This window comes from Ovis aries, chromosome 14 (assembly GCF_016772045.2).
Source record: "Ovis aries strain OAR_USU_Benz2616 breed Rambouillet chromosome 14, ARS-UI_Ramb_v3.0, whole genome shotgun sequence".
In the NCBI taxonomy this organism is placed as follows: domain Eukaryota; kingdom Metazoa; phylum Chordata; class Mammalia; order Artiodactyla; family Bovidae; genus Ovis; species Ovis aries.
This window is the reverse complement of record NC_056067.1, coordinates 14,287,955-14,305,407: the sequence shown is the minus strand read 5'-3', so window position 1 is coordinate 14,305,407 and position 17,453 is coordinate 14,287,955. Positions and strand designations below refer to the sequence as shown.

General features: G+C 51.4%; 1 protein-coding gene across 4 annotated transcripts in view; it reads right to left on the bottom strand.

Annotated features, from left to right (window-relative positions):
* LOC101113264 (AFG3-like protein 1) overlaps positions 1–17,453 on the bottom strand; it is a 24,860-nt gene extending 7,407 nt beyond the window's left edge. Inside the window, exons 1-11 of one of the 4 annotated variants that reach the window (XM_027977792.2) lie at positions 17,301–17,453; positions 13,221–13,308; positions 10,717–10,811; positions 10,184–10,333; positions 7,999–8,067; positions 7,322–7,446; positions 6,618–6,888; positions 4,305–4,442; positions 3,942–4,095; positions 2,642–2,749; positions 1,971–2,096 (exon numbers count right to left, since the gene is read on the bottom strand). In XM_027977792.2, coding sequence (XP_027833593.1) covers positions 1,971–2,096; positions 2,642–2,749; positions 3,942–4,095; positions 4,305–4,442; positions 6,618–6,888; positions 7,322–7,446; positions 7,999–8,067; positions 10,184–10,333; positions 10,717–10,811; positions 13,221–13,308; positions 17,301–17,438 — 1,462 coding nt within the window. In that variant the 5' untranslated portion in view covers positions 17,439–17,453. Of the gene's footprint in view, positions 1–1,970; positions 2,097–2,641; positions 2,750–3,941; positions 4,096–4,304; positions 4,443–6,617; positions 6,889–7,321; positions 7,447–7,998; positions 8,068–10,183; positions 10,334–10,716; positions 10,812–12,082; positions 12,186–13,220; positions 13,309–17,300 lie in introns of those variants that run through there. The other 3 variants (XM_042231560.1, XM_042231561.2, XM_027977793.2) reach the window with 3 other exon arrangements.

The following is a 17,453-nucleotide window of genomic DNA, read 5'->3' as shown; positions in this document are numbered from 1 at the left end:
GGTGTGATTCATTTAACATAAAATCTATCCATTTAAAAACGTATACATTTCAAAGACTGTCAGTAATTTCATCAAGATGTGCGACAACTGCTGTCATCTCATCTCAGACATCCCCATCACGAAGGTGTTGTCTGGGGCTAGATCCTGTACCCAGGCTTAGCCAAACACAACTCTACCTTCTATGTCTCTAGACATGCCCATTCCCGAAGTCTCACGGAAGTGCAATCACACAGTATGGTCTTTTGTGTGTGCTCCTCTCACACGGCACAGTGTTTTTCCGTTCATCCACTGTCAGGAGCGTGTCCTGATATTTCATTCCTTTTCATGGCTGAGTAAGGTTCCATCTGGCCTGAGGCAGCCACAGGAGACACCAGATTCCACAGACACTCGAGTCACTCATGTAACACGGCCAGCTCTATCTACAGGTTCCGCCCACCATACACACAGCTACTGGTGACGGCCTGCTGGACACTGGGGTGGTCTCCACTGTTTAGCTATTATGAGTAATGCCACTGTGAACATCCATGTGCAAGCCTTTATGCAGACAAATGTTTTCAATTCTCTTATGTAGGAGTGGAACTGGGGGTCATATGCTAACTGTATTTACTTCTAGAAGCACCAGGCCAACTTACCACAGCCACACTACTTCACATCCCCACCAGCAACATGTGAGCGTGCTCGTCTCCTTACATCCCTGCCAACCCTCCGTCTTTTATGGCCATCCTGGTGGGCATGAGGTGGTGTCAAACTGCGGTTTTGATATGCATTTTCCTAATAACTAATACCATGACCACCTTCTCACATGGTTTCTGGCCATCTACATACTTTGGAGAAATGTCTATTCAAACCCTTTTCCCATTTTTAAATTGGGTTCTTTATATATTGTAGATTCTAGACCCTACCAGGTGCATAATTTCCAAACATTCTCCTTTCTGTGGGCTCTTTTCATCACATCGATAATGTCTCTCGATGCACAAAATATTTCAGTTTTGAGGAATTCTATTTTGTTTTCTCACTTGCAGCCTGTGCTTTAAGAAACCATTGCCAAATCCAAGGTCCTAAAGATTTTAAGACCTTTTACAGTTCTTGCTCCACTGCTTAGGTCTCTTACTACTCTGAGTTGACTGCTATATGTGGTCTAACGTCCAGTTATATCCTTTTGCTTGTGAATACTTGGTCAAACAGGCTATTCTTTCTCCACTGGATGGTCTTCACATCCTTGACAAAACAACTGACCGAGATGCATAGGCCCACACCTGGCCTCTCACTTTTATCCTGATGGTTCACGTCTGCCCTCAGAAGCTCCACACTGGGGAAGTGTAAGCCACTTTGTTCTTACAGGCTGTGTGGCTCTTCCATCCCCTGGCAGCTCCACGTGAAGCTGAGGATCCAGCTTCACAATGTTCAAAGGTTCTGCTCCTATACAGCCCCTCTCACCTTCACAGGTTACATCTTTCTACACTGTGTGCCCATTAACACAGATATGTGATTATGGTTTTACACACCTGTCCTTTATACGGGATGCCTTAATTTCTCCTTTACTACAGAAGAATAGTTCTGCCTGACCTACTGCCTCCTGGCCTCCATTTCCAAGAGAAGTCAGCTCCTACCCTTTGGTCTATGATACTGTCTCAGTGTGGGCATCTCGTGCTTTATCCCACTTCCTGGATGTGCAGACTCAGATCTCTTACACAATGTGGGAAGGGTGGACCAGGACTTCTTCCCTGAGCAGCATACCAAGAGGATGGGGCCTTATCCCCATCATCACCACATTACGTACCCGGGGCGGTGGGCGGGGGCGGGGGGGCACAGCGAAAGCCGACAAAAGCCAGCTTTGGGGCCTCGGGTGTGCCCACCAGATTCACAGTCCTGAAGACAAGGGCGCACTTTCAAGACCAAATAGCACAACCAGACACCACCTGCTGATGACACGGCCAGCCCCAGGGAAGCCGCCCGCCTCCATCACGCACCTGTGAAGCCTGGAGTGAGGGCCGCAAGCTTCTTCGCCAGGGCATCCTTGCTGAGGCTCTCGTCCAACTTGAGTGGACGCAGGTGGACCCTGAAGATAGACGACCTGCCTTTGATGTCCGGGGGGCCTGAGAGAGAGAGGCACAGGTGGCCAGGGCGGGATCACCCACAGCCGCTTCACCAGGGCCAGGAGGACCCTCCCCTGCATGTCTGCACTGCACACTCGACTACCCGACCAGGGCCAGAGCTCCCTGTGGCAGAAACGACCCACAGGTCACATCCATTCAGCTCTCCCTTCCTCACCGCGGGGCCTCTAGTCCGCACAATTCAATCCCCAGGATGGCTGCTCTGGCAGCTGGGGACCTGGGCAGGAATGAGTTAGGTCCTAAATTTCTAGGACCTGCTCACAGGCGGGAAAGGCCAGGGTGAATGCTTCTCTCGTAAACAGTGCAAGAAAAAGAAAAGCTGAAGGACCCAACACTGTCACCTCACTCTCAGCTGCATGGACTACTATGACCTTTTCCGCACCCCAGCTATACCTGTTCGTCCCAAAGTAGGGCCCAGTCCCACACCTCCACTGTTTCACAAGTGGGGTTAGCTGCTTTAGGGCACCTCAAAACCTCCTCCAAATACATAACGAATGATCAAACCAAACTTTCAGCCCTCAGCTCACCAATGTAAATCTGACGGTCGAAGCGGCCCGGCCGCATCAGGGCTGGGTCAAGGACGTCAGGGCGGTTGGTGCCGGCCAGCACAACGACATTCGTGGTAGAGTTGAATCCTGGACATGAGAGAAGCAGGTGAGCCCAAGCAGGACCTGGCCAGCAGCTGTCTCCTCTCCCCTGCACGCCTGGCCCCCACTTTCCGGGACCACTGCCCACCCAGGGAGCTGTCACAGGCAGGGAACGATGGCTCTGGCTGTAACCCGACCTTCCTCAGCCAACTGGGAGCCCCATGGCCCAGTCTCAGGGTGTACACTCCTATCTTAATTTGGTATGGATCCCTGCCAACCTCTCACACCACACAGCGAGCTGCAGGAGCCACATGGACCCCTCCACCCAGGTCCTGGACAGCTTGCTGGGCCCAGGGAGCCAGGCTAGGTGAGAGCAGGGGAGATGCAGTGGGGAGAGGATGGTGGTACCCAGCAGAGTGAGAGCCTGACTCACCAGCACTCGTCCTCAGAAAGGTCTGCTGGGGCCCTCGGCCACCCCAGGACCTGGGATTCAGGGAGGGGCCCTGCGTGCCTCAGTCATCTGAGTAGATGATATTTCCTCCTGGGAGGCTGGGGTTGTGACCCATGCTGGTTAAAGACTGACATGTGACCAGCCGCAGGGGAAACCCTGTCCTGGTCGACAACACTCCTGAGTGTCACCCAACTGGCTGCCAGGAAGAAGCTGCGACCCAGACTCAGTGGGCAGAGAGCTCTGGAGGCTGTGGCCGCCTTCCCGGCCCAGGCACCTGCTTCCCATGATTCTCCCATATCCTGGCCCGGCAGGCAACTATGATTATGAATCCAAGGACCCATGGATTCCTCCCAGCAAGTGATCAACCCGGGGTCACGTTGGGTACCCTGACTCAGCTACAAAGCTAAGTGAGCACAGGACCTGCCAAAGGTTCAGTCAAAGCTTCTCCAAATTCGAACCTGGCACAAACACCCAGACCCTCCCCAAGAGGCTACAGCAGGCCCATGGCTATCACCCCAGACCGGACCTTCCCCAAGAGGCAGTAGCAGGCCCACAGCTGTCACCTGGACCAGACCCTGCCTGAACAGGAGTCCCGAGGTGGAGAAAGGGTTCTGGAGCAGGAGGCAGCAGGACAGAGGCAGCAAGGACGCAGCCCGGGCATCAGCCCTCATCTAGCCGCTGAGCTCAGAGGGAGCTCCCCGCACCGTGGGGCCTGAGGATACCCTTCCTCAGACTGAGTGAGCGGGGGTCTCGCCCAGAGAGTTCTGCCCAGAGAGCAAGCCCGCTCACCGTCCATCTCCACAAGCAGCTGGTTCAGGGTGTTCTCCTGCTCACTCTGGGCTCCGAACTGCCCGCGGCCACGCTTCCGGCCAATTGCATCAATCTCGTCCACAAACAAGATACAGGGAGCGTTTTTCCGGGCCATTGCGAACATGTCACGAACCTGAAACAGGGGTCCACACACAGTTGTGCTCCATCACTGGAGCCAGGACAGGACTAAGTTCCCTGGGCTGAGGCCCCACCTCTGGGGCTTGACTCCCATCTCGGCTGCTGTCTGCCTGCAAGGTCGTCTTTACATCTATGCTGTGCCCTGCGCCCATCCCCAGGGTCCCACCCGAAGGCCAGGGCAAGGACAAGGGTGCCTCTACCTACCCGAGCTGGGCCAACACCAACAAACATCTCCAGGAACTCAGACCCATTCACGGTGATGAAGGGAACACCAGCCTCCCCCGCGGTTGCCTTGGCAAGAAGCGTCTTGCCGGTACCGGGAGGACCTGTGAGCAGGGCTCCCTGAAACAGAAAGGCGACACCTGGTTCTGAAAGGGGAGAGACGGGCCGAGGAGATCTCGTTCCACTGACTCCTTGGCCTACTCCACGCTTTCAGCCGAGGTGTGCCTTCCGTTTGAAACTTCCTGCTTGTAAAACGAACACACATTCACCATGAAAAGTTCAAATGCTGCAGGTAGAGGAAACCCCCCAAAGCCCCAGCCCAACCAAGCAGGTTACTTCTTCAAGTGACGCTCCCAGGGCAGGACTCAATGGATCTCGCGATCCAATGTTTACTTTAACAGTTACTGTCAAATTGCTCTATGAAACACGCCAACTCGCACCAGGATGAGCAAGAGGCCCTCCCCATACTCGCTCCTATGATTCTGTCCAGCAGGTCTGACAGTGGCACCTGTGTGCGGTACTGTCTGCAACCTGCCTTGCTCTAGGCTGACTCAAGGCTGAAATTCACACCCAGTAACACACCTAGGTATTCCTTTAGTGAGGAGGGACTTAAAGGGGGGGCCACACTACTTCATTTCTAGTTGACAGTATGGGTTAACATCTACTTATTTCAAAAGAAACAAAAAAGTTCTTTTTTTCTAAGTCTGTAAAAATAAAAACAAAACATATCAAGGCAGGGAGGATGAAGGAGCCTCAAAACTCACAAGGCGCCAGGGCCCCAGGGCCCCATAACCATGGACTCACAAAGGGCCTCCACAAGGCAGCGGGCCACGGGACCAGGGGACCCCTGGGCCCACCACACCCCGGTTTTCCAGCCAACCTTACCAGGTGGTCAAAGAGAAGCACAGGCCTCCTGCTCCCTAATCTCCAGAGGTCAGTCACGTTCTCTGCTGTTCAGAACAGTCTCATGGAAGCACACAGGGTTATCAGGAAAGTCAGTGCACTGAGTCTCCACCCTAGAGACCTTGTGGCCTGATCTAGAGCCCAGAGATGCCTTGGGTGGGGGTGGGCGGGGGAGGGCGTGGTCTGTGAGCCTCTTCCACGTGAGATGCAGACCTTTCTGGGAAGGGGTTCAGCTACTGCTAGGGCCCCTGAACATCCATGACACCCAGAGGCACCTGCAGGGAAAGCCAGTGGCCACAATCTCCACAGTGTCACTTCCTGTGTGCAGAACCTCGACCCACGTCCACACTGCACACCTGTCCCACTGCTGGGTCGTGGGTTATCTGACAGGCAGCTGATCCCAGACCCGTTCACGGCAGTTTGTACTTGGTTCTTTGTTTTCTTGGGTTTTCTGGCTACACCAAACAGCTTGTAGGATCTCAGTTCCCCAACCAGGAACTGTATCTGGGCCCCGGCCGTGAAAGTGTGGTGTCCTAACCTCTGGATCAGGGAATTCCCTGCACTTGCTTTAATTATATACTTTAACAATAAATAATAGAATAGAAAGTCGCTTCATCAAAAACGAAGCTGAAACTGTTACATAATAAATCAATCAAGGAAAATTATTAAAGAAAAAGATGCTGTCAAACTGAACAGACAAAAAACTGAAATAGTAAGAAAATGTGATAAGAATACATGATTCTGTGCTTAGAACTGCTTTGAAGTTCTCAGTTCAATTTAGAGAAACAAAACTACAGACAAAGGCTTTCCTGGTGGCACAGTGGTAAAGCATCTGCCTGCCAAAGCAGGCAACAAAGGTTCAATCCCTGGTCAGGGAAGATCCCACAGCCAAGGAGCAAGTAAGCCCGTGTGCCACAACTACTGAAGCTCGTGCACCCTAGAGCACAAAAGAAGCCACCACAGTGAGAAGCCCTTTCACCAGAACTAGACAGCGGCCCCCACTCTCTGCAACTAGAGAAAGCCTGCACACAGCAATGAAGACCCAGTAAACCCTAAAATAAATTTAAACAAAAAAATGCAAACTTTCCACTAAAAAAAAAAAACAAACAACTATAGTGCTTTGTGCAGGATACTGAACAGAGAATCTAATTGCTGGTGTCATACTCAAAGGAAGGCCTGTTTTCTAAACAAAGCACGGGCATTTGTGCTTGCAGGTGAAATAAACACAGGTGGGTGTGCACTGTTTACAGCTGTTATCAGGTAAGAGGATTCTTTTTTTGACTCTGCAAATGCTATTTCCACTTTCCGATACGATTAATAAAACACAGAATCATTACCAGAAGCTGCTTGGTTCTGGCTCAGGTACCACCGTGTGCTCTCTCAAGTCAGTACCTTTGGAATTTTGGCCCCAAGGTCCTGGTACTGTTTGGGGTTCTTCAGGAAATTCACAAACTCCATGATCTCCAGCTTGGCTTCTTCGCAACCAGCCACGTCTGCAAACCGCACACCGATGTCATCCTTGATGATCTTGGCTATTGTCTCACCAATGCCGAAGAGGCCCCCTCCTCGCCCACCACGCCCAGCCCCCATCGGACCCCTCCTCATGGCATAGAGGAAGATGCCAATCAGGAGAAGGGTGGGCACCAGGCTTCGCAAGAAAGTCCTAGAAAGGCCAAGAAAACCATCTGTCACATTCCCTTGAGAGACAGGCTGTGAACAGAAGACCTGGCTCTGCTACACAAAAGCGAGCACTGTCCGTATGGACACACGGCCTCACCCACTGTAAAGGGTCCTGTCCACGAGCATCTGTCTGCCTGATTTCCCCTGTGGGCAGGGCAGGGTAGCTGTGGCCTGTCTTCAGAAACCCCCTGACCCAGCATGGCCTCCTCCCAGCTAGTTCTGCCCTGCTGCCACACCACAGCCCTCAGGCTACCAAGCTAAACATTTCCCCACCAATTCTTTCCCCAGTAAAAACACAGCTAACAAACTTGTCTTTACCACAGACACTGACTACCAGAAGACACCTACAACATGCCTGAACAAGTTCAGTAGGAAGCGCTGTGTGTCCAGCACCAGGCCCGACCACATCCGCTCACCCATCACTCTCGGTGGTGTAGACCACTGCTGTCTGGTTGGGGGGCTCGATGCCTAGCTCCCATTGGGCGGTCTCCAGGTTGCGCTCGAAGGTGTCCACACTGCCAATGCTGAACCACGCATACTTCTGCAGAAACCAAGGTGCCAAGCAATGTAGGGGTCTGCCCCCCATGGCCACCACCCGCTCCCCAGCTTCTCTCACAGCAAAGCCCTGAGCGGCTCTGATGGGCCTCCTGTCCTGGCCCCAAACCACAGGCTTGGGTTTGAGGTCAAAGTATAAGTATCTATCAATGGCTGAGTCTGCCTCTGTCCCCTATCTGTCATTTTAGTCTCTCCTCTCAGATCTCAGCTGGTGACTGTCCATGGTACTGGGCAAAACTGAAGCGTGGTTACAGCTTCATGAGAGTCCTATGCTACGTGGAAGACTATTCTCTACAGGTACATGGGCACAGGTGGGTACTGGAAAAGGAAGCCAGGAGAGGCACTTCTCCAATAAAACAGAAAACTATCGCGGATTCTTTTTCAGGTCACACAGCTTGTGGGATCTTAGTTCCACAAGCTGCGGCCGTGAGGGCATCTGGTACTAACCACTTGACCACCAGGGAAATCCCAGAAAACTACACCTTACGCTGACACTGAAACCTACACGTGGAACATTGGCCTTGACCCCAGCCCTCACCTCAAGTGATGTCCCAGGGGCAGGAATAACACGCACGAACTGCTTATTCACCACTTCCAGCCGATCCACCTAGAAGACAGACAGCCAGTCAGGACCAGAACAGTACCCTGGGCCTCGGTCTCAGTCAAGCTCCACACGCACGGGTGGCACCTGTCCCAGCGCAGCTCACACTCTGCAGGACAGTTTCGGCTCTGTCTTCCTACCAACATGGACAATTCTAGCCTGAGATTATGGCAATAAACAGGAACCGATTCAAGAAGAGGAATTAAAATGTGGCACATCTGAGCACTAAGCCTTCAAACTGGCTTAAAACTCCAAAAGGAGGGGAGTTCCCTGCTGGTTAGGATCCTAAAATAAGTTTTAGGCTCCAGTTCAATCCCTGGTTGGGTTGGGAAGCTGAGCCCCCACAAAATGTGCAGCATGGCCAAAAAAACAAAACAAAAAACTCCCAAAACAAAAAAAATCCAAAAGGAACACAAATGAAAATCTTGTACTGACACTCGTAGTAACACTCAGTCCATCCAGTTACAGCCCACCGCCTGGAAGCCACACACCCTCTGGGGAGCTTCAGACATGGCCTGCTGTCACCACCTCATTAACCACGACTAAGCTCCTTCTGGAAAACACAGCAACACTCAGGACTGCACAGTGAGGACACGATCCTGAGTGTGGAACTTCACCGCCACCCAACACGACTCCAGAAACCACGGCAGACAGGACTCCGGGCGACTGCCCCTTGGTTTCTCTTCCGCCAACATGAAGAGTCCCAGCCAGCCAGGCCCATTCATGAGACAAGGGTGCGGCATGTCCTCCTGGCCCTGCGAGACTCCTGCCAGCTGACTCCTCATGCCTCCCCACCGCAATGCTCACTGCCAGTGTGCAACGGGACAGAGGGCACAGAAGGGTGAGCAGCCTCGCCTTCAGACTGTGGCCAACAGGGTCACAGAAAAAGGCCCCTGGGTGGGCACAGACGGTGACTTCCTGCTTTATACTTTTATTTCATGTAACATTTGTGAGCAGAAAAAACAATGCTGCTTGAAACAAAGACTGCAGGGACTTCCCTAGCGGTGCGGTGGTTAGGACTGAGAGCCTCTAGCGCAGGAGAGCAGATTCCATCCCTGGGTGGGGAACTGGATCCAGCATGCCCCACCAGGCAGCCAATAAGTAAAGAACTGAATAAAATGAAGACCACTACTGAGGTTTTGTTACAGTTTTTTGTTCCTAAACAAGCCTTTCACAAAAGAACAACCAGTCCAGGCCAGGGACCTCTGCAGATAAGATTACTTATTTCCGTGACATCCTGAGATTTTATCAGGGGACCTCTTCGGACAGCTCAGAGGGGCTGGAACAAGCTGCAGCCCTCAGGTTCAGGTGCTAGACTCTCCCAGCTGATGTGGAAGTCCCCTTATGTGAGGGGATCTGGTCCTTGTCTAGCTAGGCCAGGCGAGCGTCAGCTTCCAATCGGGCACCACAGATTTGGCCAGGGCTGCATTAGGTGGGCTTGAGTCGGGGGATGGACATGTTACACTTCTGTGCTCCGGGCCGTGCTGTGCTCCAGAACAAGCATGTCATTGTCAGCCACGTAAGACCTCGAGGAACCTCTGGAACCAGTCCAGACCACAAGCACAGGACACCTGTCTCCCCCCGCCCCTCAGGCCACATCTGCTGGGGGCAGGTCCCCAGCAGAGGGAGCTGCAGCAGCCCTTCCCCCACCGCGTAGAGACCATCACCGTGGGCCTCCCTGAGGACAGAATGTGGACAGACCCCAGGGCAAAGGAGAACTCCCTGCGGATGTCACCACACAGCAGGAAGTCTTAACAGTGCGCTGTTCATGCAACGGGGAGCAAGGCCACTGTGCTTGTGAAGGTGTACGCTCAAGCCTGAGTGTGAGGAGGATGGAGGACTCCACTGGTGTGACTCAGAGCCCAGTGCTGGCCCCTACTGTCCCAGGGCCTAGCAGTGGGCCAGGGGTGCCCTCAAGGAGAAAGGCTCTGAGTCACAGTCACAACTGCAGTGTCAAGATTCACAAACAGAACCAAGTGAAATGAGAAGCCAGAGCTAACACACAATGAGTGAGCGTTTCAGGGAGCGGGCAGGTGTGGGGGTGCAGCAGGGTAGTCACGTCTGCACCCCAAGGCCGACAGGCCATCTCCTTCCAAGGCCGGCAGCATGCAAATCCCCTCACCAGACCTCTCGCCAGATAATACTGCACGAAGTGCTTCCAAGTGATTTCCTTCCCAGAATCTCGGAAATAGAAGTAGAGAAATCCTGCAGCGACACCTGCCCCCAGCACGGCCAGACTGCGGAGATCCTTGTCGTCCCAGGGCACCTTCCCCTGCAGGAGGAGAACACAACATAGGTTACACTGAGAGAGGCTCTCTCACAAAAATGTCCTTTCACAGACAAGGGAGAAGTCGCCAAGCCCTCCACCTGAACCCTCCCTGCCACTGGTCTCCATGGGCGCAGCATCTGCCGGCGTATAAGGCCACGGCAGCTCCCAGGCCACTCAGGGAAAGCAGCTGGCCTTCCTGAGACCATCGCTTCTCTGGGTCTTTAAAAACTCTGATGGAGATCTTAGTTTTAGAAATTAAATCCACTGCTTAGAATCTTTGAATTAGTTTGTAGCCCAAGCCCAAGCCCAAGCCCAAGCCCTCAGTGATTACTTCCTCAAAAAAGTGACAGGCCGTCTGGAATTGGCCCTTATGGACACGCACGAACCTTCTGCATTCGTTTCCACCAGGCAAAGTCATCCCGCTTTCCTCCTCTCTTCCCTCCGTCCGCTCCAGGACCAGCATCCTTTGGTTCACTAGTTCCTAAGAGAAAACAAACTCTGACCTCAGGGAATGGTCACACCAAACTGCCCAGAGAAAGATGATTCAGAGAAGAGAAGAACGCTTCCAAAACACAACTTCTCCAACACCGCTGCCTTATGGAGATAAACGGGGAGCGTAAAGGAAGCGCTGCATGTGGCAAGGGGCAGAGCTTCTCAAGGTGAGAGGAAAACCTGCAGTGCCCTCCTGGGATCAGGGCAGGGGCCAGGGTAGTGGAGACTGCAAGCCTACACCAATCCCAGACAGTTCCAGACAAGAAGGGAAATTGACAACAGTTTCTTACGTTTTCTGAAATCAGAGTGACTGTGTGTGCCAGGTGAGATCTAGGAGGCATTACATTTTGGTTTGCTTTTTTCGGGCTGAGCCTCATGGCTTTCAGGATCTTAGCTCTCCGAACCTGATCCCTTGGCACTGAAAGCATGAAGTCCTAGCCTCGGGACAGCCAGAGAACTCCTTAGGCTGGCACTCACATCACCACCCCTCAGAACATTTGAGACGCACAGACTAGATGACTGAACCCAGTCCCCAAGCCTCTTTCTTAACATGTGTATGTAAGGTAGTAACAGCTCGAACCACACCAGGGCACCCCCAAAAACACTTCTGGAGCCCCCGCACCCTTCTATCAGGTGCCAAGAATGTACTGTGGGGATGGGTCTCACTCGGGACACACCCATCTGTGGTCTAAAGCTCCCACTACCTCCAAGTACAAGCTAAGGGTCAGGTGGCCTGCACCATCCTGCAAAGCTGGGCATAGGCAACTAAATCAACTATTCCTCCCATTAAAACATCCAGAAGGCATTTCAGCATACACAGAATGACAAGAGGAAATAACACAAGATTGTTACTCTGGTGCAAAACCAGAAGGAAAGAGTTGAGAGTGGAGAACACAAAGGAATATGTTTTCCCATAAGAACTTAGGAAAATAATCCAAAACAGAAAAAAAATCATTCCCCTGAGAAAAGAAAAGGTGGAAAGACAGAGGCGTGAGACAAAAATCACTTCTGTGTCAGTCAACAGCAGCAGACACAGGGCCTGAGCACGACACTCACATGAGTTCCCAGAGAAACGGGGCCAGAGCAGCCCCTGATGTACAGGCACCACAGCAACAACCAAACTCAAAGGCCGGAAGGCCAGAAGACCCCAGGAAAAGACCAAACTCAGGACAGGGTAGAGCGAAGATCTGCATAAACGTGAAGGACAAAACACGAAGTCCTACAGTCACAGTGAATCATCCCCCAGTGAGCTCTGCGCACCTCTTCTCTCACGATGCTCCAGGCTCTCCAAGCAGGAAGACACCACTGCACATCCCCCACATCACCAAACTTACGACTTCAAAGATGGGTTTGCCGAGGCTTCGGATCCACACAAGCTACGCAGGTGCAGAGGCCCGAAGACAAAGGAAGGTAGTGAGGCCATGTCCACAAACCAGTGAAGGGAAGGAAGTGCTGAGACCACCTGCACACGGGCCCACCTGCTCACCACCTCCCACGATTAACCCAGAATTAATGAATGCTTCAACAATTCTCAAATGTGGGACTGCCCTGGTGGTCCAGTGGCTAGGATCTTGTACTTCCACATCAGGAAGCCCAGGTTCCATCTCTGGTTGGGGAACCCAGACTTCATATGCTATGTGGCATGACCAAAAATAAAGTTAAAAAAAATTTAAAATTCTCAAATGTAAAACTCTGATAGTCTGATTGGTCAAATTGTTCCTTTTATGAGCTGTTTTATGAGCTGTTGCATTTCTGTGTTTCTTCTCCTCCTCTTAAAGAATTTCTCAAACCCATAGGGAAAACGATGAGATTCTGGCACTTTAAAAGCACGCACCACACTCACATAAGCAGCCAGACTGTCCAACAGGAAAGGAGTAAGGGAGAAGCCAGTTTTCTTCCTGGCTTTAGCCTGGTGCAATAGACACGCAGCTCCAAGTCCGAACTCTGCAAGCCTCCTCACACAGGGTCTCAGAGACCCACTGCACAGCCCACAGCCTGCGCTCAAGGGGCACACGTGCTCCAAACTAACTGCAATAGACATGAGGTCCCTGTCCTGCTTTCCAAACATGAGACTCAGCTTAACCCTCAGATGTGCATAAACAAAGGCTTGCTCCCAGGCATCCCCAAAGATTCACCCACCACTTCCTTCTGGAACACCTTCTCTCTTTTGCCACCTTCACAGATATATTAACACTGCAAAGACATTGGGCAGGTGACCCAGAAACGGGAGAGGAGCTAGGTGTGACTCAATACATACAGAAGCTAGAAGAGGGGCGGCCTGGGTCTCCTGGACCGTCGTGCACCCTGTCCCTGCTCCCCACAACACAGGGAACCAAGGAAGCCACACTCAGGTCCTGTGACCTCATGCTGCTAATGACGGCAGAAGAAAGACACGTACCTTTGGGTGGTTTTGAACACAGCCACTGGGAAACTGACGCCAGTCTTATCGGCAGAGCCGACTGCTGAAAGCGGATTCCCTGGAGACGCTGAAACGGGAGACAGAATTAGCTTCCACAAATTCTGATGCAGCATCTTCTCACAATGGCAGTTCCAGGTTTGAAAGGACCAGGATTCGAGCGGAGACATAAACCTGAGGACTTTACCTGCTTTATCTCATTAAAAATATGATTCAATGTGACTTCCCTGATGGTCCAGGTATTCAGACTTTGCCTTCCAATACAGGCAGTGAGAATTCAATCCCTGGTTGGGGAGCTAAGATTTGTGGCCAAAAAACACAAAATATAAACTACAGAAGCAATATTGTAACAAATTCAAAAAAGACTTTAAAAACAGTCCACATCAAAAAAAATCTTTAAAAACAAATATGATTCAAGTAGGAGAAACAGAAACTACATTCAGTGCAGAAATACATGAAGAATTTTTATAGCTACAGCTATCAAAAAAAACTGCTAAGTAATCACTTCCTACCTGAGGCAATTTTTGCCCCTGAAGCTATTAAAACAAACATTAATAACTCTTAAAAACAAACAGTAAAATCATGTGAAATTTAAAAACCAAAGGGTATTACGATTTATCTTTGATCAGCCACAGGTTAGTGGTTTTGTCAGGAAAGCAAACATTTTCTGCCTGCTAACCTGCTCCAGTTGTGTCTGATTCTTTATGACCCTATGAACTGTAGCCCACCAAGCTCCTCTGTCCATGGGATTCTCCAAGCAAGAATACTGGAGTGGGTTGCTGTTCCCTTCTCTAAGGGATCTTCCTGACCCAGAGATTGAACCTACATCTCTTATGTCTCCTGTACTGGCAGGGAGCACCACCTGAGAAACCCTGTATTTTCTTGAGTTCTCAAAAAGGAAAATGACAGTTTTTATTACCATAAGCTACTAACAATACTTAACATCAGTTAAAGACAGGATAAAAGACAATTTTGGTTTCTCACTATCATAGGTCAAAAGCCATCACAGGAAAAACGAGTACAACAGAAGCCACCACAGTAAAAAACCAGTTCTAAGCACAGTCACTTAGTATTAACTGCAGCCAAAATACCTCAACCAGGACTTGCCTGGTGGTCCCCTGGGTAAGAGTCCACCTGCCAATGCAGGGGACACAGGTTTGATCCCTGGTCCAGAAAGATTCCACATGCCAAAGGGCAAATAAGCCTGTGGACAACTACTGAGACCCTGCTCTAGAGCCCATGCTCTGAAACAAGAGAAGCCACTGCAATGAGATGCCCTTGCACCACAACTAGAGAGTAGCCCCCCCGCACAGCCACGAAGACCCAGTAAAGCCAATACAAATAAATACTTAAAGAAAAAACTCTTTTAAATGTTGATGCAGGGCAGAAACCAACACATTATTATAAAGCAATTATCCTCCAATTAAAAACAAAATTCTTTTTTAAAAAGGTCCATAAATGGTTTAAAAAAAAAAAAAGCACCCCAACCAAAGATTTGGATTGTTCCCAATATTTTATTAAAATTAAACTGGATCCATACACTACGACTCTTGTGTTATTTCAGCCGTGTCGTCTGTCAAGGTGGCAAGCTATTCCCCAGTGCAAACTCCATTTCCTAGTAATTATTAATTTGCTGATAAGCCCAATCATTCACACATCCTTATCAGAGGCCACAGAGCACTAAAAAGTCAGGTAAGCCATGAGAATATTGAAATCTGGGAAAACCATAAACAAGGGGCTCAGGAAGGAGACACAGCAGAAATGGTGATGAGGCTCCTGGAGCCTTTGCTCCATGAGTGTCCCCTCCCCCCATACAGCAAGTCACCACGCGCAAGGGGACCAGAACATAATGTCACAAAGGTTGTCACCGTAAGGGGAGGCCTAGACAAAGGCTCACAGAAGAAGATGGTCCTGGGCCCCTCTGCTCCTCAAGGCCCTCCCGTGCCAGGTGGAAAACACAGAAGTGAGGAGAGGGAGGTGAGGGCCTGAGGTAAGGTGACTGGGAGCCAGTAGTATGTGATGAGTGCTCTAGCGCCCAGCCCCCAGGGTTTCCCCAGCAGCTCCCCAGAGAAGGAGCTGGGGCTCCTAGAGGTGTTAGGAGGTCTCCAGCCCTAGAAAGACAAAGTATGATCTTCAGGCCTTCAAAACTTGAGAAACATTCCACTCCTTTATTTCACGACTTAGTGTTTTGATTTGCTTAGGGGACCACAGTAGGTCAGATACAGCTTGCAAAGACAGGGATCTACCACCCATTATTGGTGTCTGGATATGCAAAGCCAGCATGTGAAGCTGTGCACAGCAGTCTTCCCGTAACAGGCAAAGTGCCACTGTCCTTTCTTTGTCAGGTCACGAATCAGGTGACTCCGGCCTGTGTCTCAGATGCATACAGGTGCAGCCCCAGCAGGCGCTTGCAAATCTGCTGACAGTTCCTGCTCAAGCCTCACATCCTTCAGGAGTCGATCACCCCACCTCTCATAGCGTGGCACTCATCCTCCGCCACCCTTCTCTTCACTGTCTACTCCCTCTGTTCTGTTTCCTTCTCCTTCATATCTCCTAATACACTACCTACATGTTGTTGTCTGGTTCTCCTTCTGGAGTGGAATGGACAATGTAGGAAGCTCAGTCAATGAAAACGTAACCGCAAGAAGCATCCAAAACATAAGCTTCCCCTTGAGGAGTACTGACTGCTCCCACACTTCTTTTAACCAGAAGGCAAACTGCGACTTCATTTCCAGCCTTCCCACACCGGGTCTAAGCCTTCAAGTCCCTCAAAAGAGAGCTCACATCTGTTCCAGATGAGATGCTGTGGCTAATAGACTCCACAGAGGAACAGCTTTGTCTGGGAAGGAACTCAAAGATCATTCAACTTCCTCCCTCCCTAACTAAAACCACTGAGCTCCATGGAATTCAGTGCCTCATGACACAACTGTGTTGCACCCCTCAATCACTGCATTCCATCCAGCTAACAACTTGAACAGTCCCCTGCAATGCTGAGTTGGCCCGTGGCCACAGATGAAAGGCTCTCCTTTCACTGATATTGCCAAAAACAATCAAACTGACAGTGCACGGTGCCCAAAATGAAGAGGTAAGAAGGAAAAGTTGACTCCTGGAAACAGGACAGAAAACAAACGCATGGGCCCCCTTCTTCCTCTTTTAATACTGTCTGAAATCAAGACAGCTTTCTCTGACCAGAATCCAGAGGCTCCACATCAGTCCGCCACGAAAGAAATCAACGTGATCACTGTCCCCCTGGGATGCTCAATACAAAAATAAACCTTAAAGTATGGTCTACTTTAGCGAATCTAACCCAGAGGAAGGCATACGATACAAAAGTATCTAAAAGGGGAGATACTGACTAGCTATGCTCTAGCGTCTCCTCTCCTATAAAACAGGGTTTAGTGCAGCGCCTACCTGCCGCACGGGTATAAGACTTAAATGAGACAGTCCCTGTAAAGCCCTCAGGATGAAACCCCTCACACAACGTTAGCTATGATTACAGTGTAGAACTGGGCTCGACGAATGCTGTCCGAATAAAAAATACATAACACTTTACAAAATTGTATCATGACGGAGAACAACCCTGTGACACTGAGCAGAAGTGGTATCACCGCTGAGCCCAGGAGGAAACCACCTCGCAGTCGGAGCGAGAGTCCGAGAAGACAAGGTAGGCTCACAGCGGAACAAGGCTTGAACGCAATTCGCTCAACGCGGCTCTTGGGAGCGGGGAACAAGTATGCAGGGGCAGTGGGCAGGGCACTGAGGCTCAGGGAACTCTCAAAGAAAAGGGAGTTAAGAGGCCACAGGAAGGAAAGCACACGGAGACCTGTTCCGGCCAGCGGCAGCCGCCTCAGCCGCTGGGAAGGGCTGGAGCCCCGGGGCCAGCCAGCCGGCCAGAGCTGTGGCCGCCGCCGACGCGCCTCAGCTTCTGGGGCTCGGGTTCGCGCATCTGGTTCCCTCACCCGTTCCCCGAGCCGGCGTCGCACGTGGATGGCGTCACCGCGGAGTCGAGAGCGACCACCGCCCCCACCGCCCGGAACTGGCGGGCTGCGCCTCTCCGCTCACCTGCTGAGCGGTTCCGAGCGCCCTCACGCCTGCCCCGAACGTCCTGCCCCCTCGTGGGCCAAGGCCGCACCGCCACAGCACGGCGAGCGGCCCCGCCACAGCCCTGCTGCCGGCCGCCGCCACCAGCCGCTGCGACATTCCCCCTCAGACCTC